The sequence below is a fragment of the Uranotaenia lowii genome, chromosome 1 (assembly GCF_029784155.1).
Source record: "Uranotaenia lowii strain MFRU-FL chromosome 1, ASM2978415v1, whole genome shotgun sequence".
Lineage (NCBI taxonomy): Eukaryota > Metazoa > Arthropoda > Insecta > Diptera > Culicidae > Uranotaenia > Uranotaenia lowii.
Window position 1 is genome coordinate 139,630,586 of NC_073691.1, and position 9,022 is coordinate 139,639,607.

General features: G+C 39.5%; 1 protein-coding gene and 1 long non-coding RNA gene across 2 annotated transcripts; one reads left to right on the forward strand and one right to left on the reverse strand.

Annotated features, from left to right (window-relative positions):
• The first annotated feature begins 1,592 nt into the window (after positions 1–1,592).
• LOC129744076 (uncharacterized) lies at positions 1,593–2,235 on the forward strand. Its single transcript, XR_008736803.1, has 3 exons — positions 1,593–1,708; positions 1,775–2,056; positions 2,124–2,235. It is a non-coding gene; the product is annotated as an uncharacterized LOC129744076 (long non-coding RNA).
• Positions 2,236–5,967: 3,732 nt separating this feature from the next.
• On the reverse strand, positions 5,968–7,558 carry LOC129756362 (uncharacterized). Its single transcript, XM_055753221.1, has 3 exons — positions 7,244–7,558; positions 7,055–7,182; positions 5,968–6,238 (listed from the first exon to the last, which is right to left on the reverse strand). Exons 1-3 carry the CDS (start codon positions 7,556–7,558, stop codon positions 5,968–5,970), a joined length of 714 nt encoding a protein of 237 aa, XP_055609196.1.
• Between the last annotated feature and the right edge of the window lie 1,464 nt (positions 7,559–9,022).

A 9,022-nucleotide genomic window follows, 5' to 3' on the forward strand; every position in this document is an offset into this window, starting at 1 on the left:
CCCAGTATGCTACTCTGGGTCCATGGGTGCAATTGGACGACTCATGATACTAAGTACCCCTACGCCATAAAGTCCACCTGGGGCCGCAGACCTGGTTCCCACCTCGAACTGTTTAGTACACTATGCTTCAATAGTGGGAGGTCGCGCTAATGCGCTCCAAGGCAATACTCATTAACGAGACCACTTTAAGCAAAACCTCTCCTCTTTACGACTCGACGCCTGAACTCTCCTCTAACGACTTGAGAACCGACATCTCCTCGCAATGACTCGAGATTCCCACACAAACCTCTCCTCTTCGCGACTTGAGGCCTGATCTCTCCTCTAACGACTTGAGATCCGACCCCTCCTCGCATCGACTCGAGGTTTACCTCTCCTCTGCACGATTCAAGGCTCGATCTCTCCTCTAACGACTTGAAATCTGACCTCTTCTCGCTATGACTCGAGGTGACCACTTGTACTCCTCCTCATGCTGGTAAGGGGCCTGATCCCTCCTCTTACGACTCGGGACCCGACCTCTTATCATAAAGACTCGACCACACAAACCTCTCCGCCCGAAGGTTTAAGGTTTGACCTCTCCTCTAACGACTCGAAGCCCGACCTCTTATCTTCAGGGTTCGAAGTTTGCCACCTTGCCCGTCGTGTGCCAGATCGAGAGCAGCTTATCCTAGACTCGCGCCTGTCACGGCACACGCGCGGGACTTAACGCAACGACTCGGATGATTCCCGACGAAGACGTCATCCTACTCCGACTCGAATGGCTCACCCGGCGTCGAGAGCCACTCTATCGCCACGCCATTTCATCGTGTCCTGGGTCACGAAAGGTGCATTCCGCTTCCCATACGTGCAGATGGCTTGCCAAACTAGGAATTTATTCGCAAATTTGAACATCTTCTCAGTGCGGACATGCTGCGGAACGCTGAACTTATCCTTGGTGGAAAACAAGTTGCCGGGGATCTGTTTGAAGTCGGCCTTCACATACGTTTCGACGTCCGTGATGCAGCATTCAACTTTCGTCAGCATGTTGAGGCATCCTGGAACGAATTTTGGCGGATTTGTTCTGCTTCTCGTCGCGATTAGGGGCCTTTTGTACCTTGAACATTCGAAGCCCAGCCTTAGTTTTGGCCTTCTGGACAAAACTTCGGCTTAGGTGCAGTTTCTTAGCCACATCCCGAACGTAGGCGTTCGGGTTTCGGTTGAAGGCCCTAACTACGGGGTTGTGGTTTTTGGTGTTGTACGGAATACTTTTTCCTTCACTTCTGGGCTTTCGATCGGTGGTCAATCGTTCCTCGAACCGATTAATCACTCGTGACACCGTGGAATTCGCTATTTCCAACGTTTTAGCGATTAAACGATACGAGAGATCCTTCACGCAGAAAAAAGATGGGGAGTCAGTTCAACAAAACGTTTTGTTATTTTATTTTGTCCTTTCAATGCATATTTTTCAGCTTTTTCAATGAAAAAATCGATGAAAAATAATTACAAAATTTTATTATTTATACACACTCGTTATTTATTACTTGAAATCAAAATTTAGTTCGTTTTTAATCGAAAACCTGGTTATTTTCAATAAGTGTGTAGTTTGCAAACGATAGGTTGAAATATGGGAAAAAAAGAAAAAAAAATCTAACAAAAAACGAATATCCATGGCAAAAACTGTCATTTAGGAGGCTATCAGCAGCAGTAGAAACCGGCTGGAATAATTTGGAAGGTAAGTATTTCTACCCTTGGAAATCTCTACCTTCTACTTATCAGCGTTTATTTTATTTCATTTCAGAACATGGCAGATCTTGAGGCCTTTCATTGGTTCAGGAAACCATCGACTGCTGCTGACTTCCGTTATACACCCAGTGCCATCCTTGGAAGCCGATGGAGATGATCCGGGTTCGGTAAACATGCCATTATCAACAGCAACACCGTTTGGGAGGATTTGGAAGAGGTACCGCTGCAACTGTTGCCTGAAGCTGGGAAAAAAGATAACTCGATTCTGCAGATCGATATTGATCCCGGTGTGACGGAAACTTTCTCAGCAGGAAAAAAAATGGAAGCAGAATTTCAGGTAAATGGTTTGTAGTTTTGGTAATTCGTGTTCTCATTAAAAAAAACGATTTTCTTTGCGCCCCCAGGTTTGTCATTGCCGCCAAAAACCTCATCGGCAGAAAAAAAAAAGGCGGAAGCATATCGTTGTTGGCCGAACCAGTTCCTGCTTCCGGCTAAAGGAGATGTACTGGACAACACCAGTAAGGAGCTCACAGACTAGCCATTCTACGGCACCGAACGGTATGTTGACTGGGTATATGGTTATTATACGAAATAAATATATCCATCGGCCAGCAGTTATCATGGTAAGTGTCGAAGTTTTCAAATAGTCAGAAAACTGCCCAAACCCGTCCGTTAGAACAAAGTTTCTACTGAACTATTCCAACATTTTTTTTTCCATTTTTCAGATGCTACGACCCGAGAGCCAACGAAAGATTCCGGTAGTACGTCCCGGACGCACTGTTGCTGTAGATATCTGAGGGCCGCAAGCTGGCTGAAAGAGGCAACAAATCAAAGCTGTAGTCATTGTCGGCATATTGATTTAAAAAATAAATAAATATAAATTATATTAGTAAAACCGATAATTCCATCAATAAACATAAATTAGAAAGCATTTTATTTCCATTGGAAAACTGAATTTCTTTAAACCTTAGGATTGCTGTTATTATGATCCACATTTGTATATACTTTCGAATCATGACATTTTTATGTGTTTTACCCAAAAAAAATTTTATTTTGATAAGAATCATGAATCATTTTCAAAAAGGATGTATTTTATTTTGAATCAAACGATAAGTTTAATTAAAATCGATATTTTTAGTCAGTGTGACCAGAAATATATTTGTGCTTTTTCCCAACCAAAAATTTTATTATTTTCGTTCGAAATCTTATTGCTTCTAAAATAAATTTTTCTGCGTGTTGTTATCATGATGAATTCGCAAGATTTTATCACACAGGAGCTGTTCTTTCGACTCCATTCCCGCGAATTTTGATCCCAGGACTTTAAAATGGCAGGATGTAAACAATGCACTATGAACTAAATCCACCCAAATTTTCATTAAATTCTACCCAACGGTTAAAAAGTTAGAGTAATTTTATAGTGTGGCAAGTACATCGTGGACACCCTTTAATGTACAAACATCCGTTCGAAAGTACTAAAGGAAAAAATAACTACACAAAGGATTGAGAACCGAACTCATGTCGCCATCTTCAGTCAGTATATAGCGAACTTCTTTAACTTCTGTTACGCCTAAAGATGATGTATTTTTGAGATAAGCATTTGCAACAATGATTCATGGCAGATATTTATATCCCTATAAATTCGTCTCAGACTCTTACACGACCGAAACTACATACATCATAGCGTCGTACAATCGTGTTTTATGTCAATAAAAAAAAAGAGCAAACTTGAGTTTTTTCAATTATCCATTTTCATAAAACTTACATATTAGTTCTGGTCAATGATACATTAAAATATTCCATAGATTCTTTCTAATTAAATTGTCGTCAAAAAATAGTAGGAGAAAAAGTCGGGAATATTGCTGAAAATTTCTCTAACGGGATTCTGGATTTGTGATTTTTTTTTTCTAGATGTGATGTTCAGCGAATTTCGTTTGACATCGACAGCTTTGAGCGTCACAACGAAATTCATTGTGCTGTTGAATTGATACTCATTACGGTGAGTATCAATTTCAAATGATTATCTGAAAACTTGCAACTCTGGTTTAAATATTTCATCGCTGGAATATAGAAGGAAATTAAATTCGATGTCTCCACACGAGAAACAAACACAAATTTTTCGCGCGCAATGGAAAATAACTAGCAAAAACAAAAACAAATTCGAGTTTGACAGATCGATTGCTGGTTATTCAGCAATGAAGGTCAAGTGCTGGAAAAATCAGCAAGAAGGGGAATGTTTGCTGGTTTGCAGCAAAAATTTGGATTGCTGGACTTTCCCAGCATTTGTTTTTGCTGGAAATCGAGGCAAAAATATACTGTGTAGGAACAGCGAGAAAATAGTTTTAGCGCCCTAAACAGAGCATTCTTTTTTCCACGAAAAGAAACTCGCAACACTGATAGATTTTCTGTCCGGTTTCAGAAATATTATTTAAAAAAAAAGTTATTGATTGTATTTCTGATGAAATTATCTTCATTAGATTTTCTATCCATTACAAAAATTAGGTTTACCAGACATTCAGAGTCACTAAAATTGGATTTAACTGAATTTTTTTCTTGTTAAAATCACATTTTGGATTATGTTTGGGCATTTTCAATCGTGCAGCTTGTTGGGATCGAACGTTTTCACGGCTTTTTTTCAAACGAATCAACTTTGGCTGAGGCCACCGACATAACTTTATGCAGCTGTTCGATTTGGCTATCTCATGGCATATTTTATTTATGCTTTAACAACTTAAATAATAAAAAAAAAAAGTACACGAAACAATCATGTAACTATATGCATGCTTCTTTTCCTCGGAACAAGTCTTGTGAATCATGTCATACTCTCCCAAAAAGAGGGAATGCGATTTTACTGTAAATAACATTTAAAGAGTGAGAAAAAAAAATGTCCCTAGGCGTAAATTCTGTCAAAATAAGGAGAGCTCACATGATTAAATAGGCTGCGACCTATTGCCTGTTCATTAGCATCTTATGAAACCGAGCAATTCAAAGTCAGCAAAATGGAAGTTGTCAATATCTTCTGTGAAGGTGTCCATAGGAAAATTCTTTTCTTTATCAGATTGATCTGAGTCAGGCGTCACACTGTTTGTCCTACTTTTTATCAAAAGATGTGCTACTTTTCTCTAGCTTTTCCTGCCAAATTACAGCTTTTCAATATTTTATTCTGGTGAGCCTACTTTAGGTGCATAAATTTCTGTCTAAATTTACACACCCCAGTGTAAGTGTACACTATTTAAGCTGATGGATAATGGATGATTTTCGTTAATTTCAACATGTAACATAATTTGACCATGTGAGATAATACGATCATGTGACATAATCTACCCATGCAACATAATCCGACCATGCGACATAATCTGACCAGTGACCAGGCATCACAATCGGACAATGCAACAGAATCCCAACATGCAAAATAACCTGACCGTGTGATATAATCTGACGATGCAACATAATCTGACCATGTGCAACAAGATTTGTCCTTTTAAACACTTTTAGAATTACATTCAAGTTAAGGTGGCCCTCGTTATCCGATTTTGGATCAACATGTTTCTATCGAGATAACAGTGATAACACCAAATCTCAACTTTTTATGAATTTTCAACACATTTGACATAAAAAAAGATCAATTTCTTCAATTGCTCCCGAACCTCTCCCTTCAGGTGATTTTTGACAATCTTTGAGCGCTTCAAGCACCGATAAATCAAGGTTGGTTGAGCTGAACTTTTGCGAACAGTTTTTTGGGACTATATACAAAATTTAACTGATTCTGCGAGTTACGTGACATAGCTCGCTTCATTTCACCTATTATTTCTGACTTTTGTAGTATTGCTCCAGGCAAAAAATGTCAGCTCAGGTGGGTTTGGATTTATTCCCGGAACTCATTCGGGCTCACGTTTCTCGAGTGAAGCACCTTCAGCCTGAAGCCAACTAGGTGACACTTGGCGAGTCACGTCACTTGACGCCTGTTTTCAACACCTTGAATCTTTTGCCTTAGATTGCTCTGGTTCTGGAAAGAGTTTGAGTTCGTTAATATCTAACTGTATTTTTCCCTTTCAAACAAACGAATTATATCCGCTGAATTAATCATTATGTTCTTTCTTTAAAAGACCATGTTTTTTTCCCTTTCTTAAAACAAAAGATGTCTGTTTTTGATTTCCAATGCATGATTTATTGACGTGTTCTGACATCTACCGTTATTTTTATATCTAGTGCCAATAAATTTGTGAGGTTTATGGGAATCTCGACACTATCTTAATTGATGCTCAAACTCATATAACTGCACCGTTCCTGTTCGATTCCCGGAAACACAAACCGTCTGTCAACTTCCACGAGGGCTCCATATTGTACAGAGAAGTCTTCGACGAAGCCTGCCTTCCGAGCCGCATGCTGAGAAGCTGGTCCGGTAAAACAGGTTGACGTCAGTCGGAGGCCTACAGCTCGACAAAGTGGAACCCGTGCCCTGAGAATCTCGGTTGCAATTCCTCGACCTCGGTATTCCGGCTCTACGGAAAGTCCCATCGAGCTAAGGGGGCATCCATAAATTACGTAACGCTCCTAGGGGGGGGAGGGAGTAAGCTCCAGCGTTACGAATTGTGACATAGGGGAGGGGGGGAGGTATGCTCATCGTTACGTAACGATTTTTTCCTTTAAAATTTCAGTTTACTTAATCGCAACTAATAGCTTTATTGATGTCATGCAAATTTTGCACATGATAAGCAAACCAAAATCAGCTTAAAATTAGTAAGCTTGAAAATGGTTGAAGGTGGTTTGTGATCCTTTCTATTTAAATATTCTGAGATAGACTCCTTAAAATGTGTATTGAATATACGTGAAATATTTGTTGGACAATCGAATATTGGGTGCATTTACCCCCAAAAACTGAATTCAACCTCAAGACGGAAATTTTACTATTTTTTCTCAATTGATTTATAGAATGAAATATTGATTACTCCGACGAATATTACTAAGTGGAGTATATTTTATATAAAAAGTTATGTTCCATGAACAAAATGAAAACAAGATAGACCATCAGTGAACAAGCACAGAGCAACTCGTAAAAAGACAATCAATTAATTTTATCAGAGAGTTATCATCAATGAGTACTAAGAAGCGATTTGTATAGTTTTGAAGAACCTTTAAAAAATTTTATGTTAAAATTTTTTTTAATCTTCGAAAATCAGTATTTAAAAACATGAGAAGATGGAGGAGGGGGGGGGGTTAGTATCAGCGTTACGTAATTTTCATAGGGGGGTACGTCTAAGCGTTACGATGTGTGACATATGGGGGGGAGGGGGTCAAAAAAGTGCATTTTTTGCGTTACGTAATTTATGGATGCCGCCTAAGGTACTCGTTGACTCCGTATTTGTCGAAAACGTTCGCCGATTTACAGATGTACCCGATGGCGTCGAAGATTGTTTGAAATATGGCACTGGGGAACTGAAAACTGTCGTCGGATTCATTCGATGACTTACTAGTCAAATTAAAAGTAACTCACTTTCTCATCAGCGGCATTGGCTTTGCCGGAAACTGCCACGATATTTAGACCGACAATTTTGCTGGAACCTTCTTCGAAGCACACTAGGGACAACCTTTGGCTAACCATCTCGCGCCACTGGCTGATGATCGTGTTCATCGCCAGTGTGTCCTGTTCAAAGCCCAATGTTCGATTCATCAGTTCATCCCGGGAAAATGGACCGGTCATATTTTGGACGGCCGCCTCGAAAAGTTCCTCCGGTAGATCTTGAACAACGTACCATGCCTGTCGATCGCTAGTTCCGGATTTGGCCTGAAATCGGTGCCAAACGGAAGGAAACGGAATATCAGACGAACGTCTCCAAACCATGATGTAATGAAGGCAAAATCTGAATCAAAACTACCGAATTGATGTCCAGGTTGGTTTCCTGATAGGGAGACGGGATGTTCTCATTTCGCATCATTTACCTCACCTCTGGGATTGAAATCTTATCGCTATTCAAATCATACCGACTGAAACTTATTTTCTATGGTTCCAACATTTGCTTGGAGCAGTTTCCAACGGCTTTTGGGGCAATGGTTGAAGGTTTTTAAGTCAAACAACAGGTGAATAAGAAACCGTTATCTATGTTTTCGAAAAATGCTGATAAGTGTGACTGGTCCTTGGTAAGATTGGTTGGAAGTGAAACTATCAGTGGATCCAGCAGTACCTGATAACATTGAAATGGCATACTTTCAGCGAAAAGCTGTTGTAAGGAAGACCTTACCTTGGCGGTTCTCAGCTGACATGTAGATAAATTTTGGATCCATTCGTTTCGCCGTTACCTAATTACTAGAGATTATAAGCAATTTGTTGGCATGTTGAGTTCAACATTGATAAAATAACACGAACGGTATGAATTAAGTTTTCAATTATTTTACCGGTGCGTTTACATGAAGGTGTGAACAATTATTTTCAAATTCAAAATGTATGTAATCGTTTTATTTAAATTTCAATCTTGCATACAAGCTTTTACACAATGTTTGTTTTGGACTCAAATACTTGTATGCAAGGTTGCATTGCTCCCTAACTTACAATCAAACTATCATGTATTGTGTCAACCCAGACAACCAATTGGTGGGTATTTCCAATTTGCAACACAAATATACGTGCAAATAAACATATCGTATACAATGAAGCGAAACCAGTATATACGTATCATTTTGAAGGCCATATAGGCAGGGTAAAAGAATTTCGCCCGTCACGCTTGACCAGAGAACTGAAACAGCTGTCAAATCGCATACAAACGCACCGTACCAAATTTTTGGTACCAGAACGTCAGTGTGGTTCCCGAAATTAAACACTTCACCCCATAACAGACTCAAAATAAGGTAAAAAGTTGATTACCAAACGCATCTACTGTTGTCATACTGCCGATTTAGAATCAATTTTAACAAGGATAATGCTGAAAACTCTGCATTTTGTGCCAAACTATAATTTATTGATAGTACCATAGATTCTTCAACCCCTTGCGCTTGACCCGACTAGTTTTGTTTCATCAAAAGACCGGTACCGTACTCAATTGACGGAGCCTCACTACTCGCATGATGGATAAAGCACGTCAAATGAAACATTTCTCCGTCATGGAACTGGCGAAGCTCCTACACATGGTCAAATTTCTCCTGAGAGCAAGGTTGCAAAATCTCATGAGATTGAGATTTTTAAGAGTGAGATTTTCCCTTTTTCAATCTCAGTGTGATGTTAGATAATCTCATCGTAAGGATCACAAACGGTTCTTGTCTTGAATAGAGTATTTCCTGAGACAGATTGTGGTAGGTTAACTTTTTGTTTGTG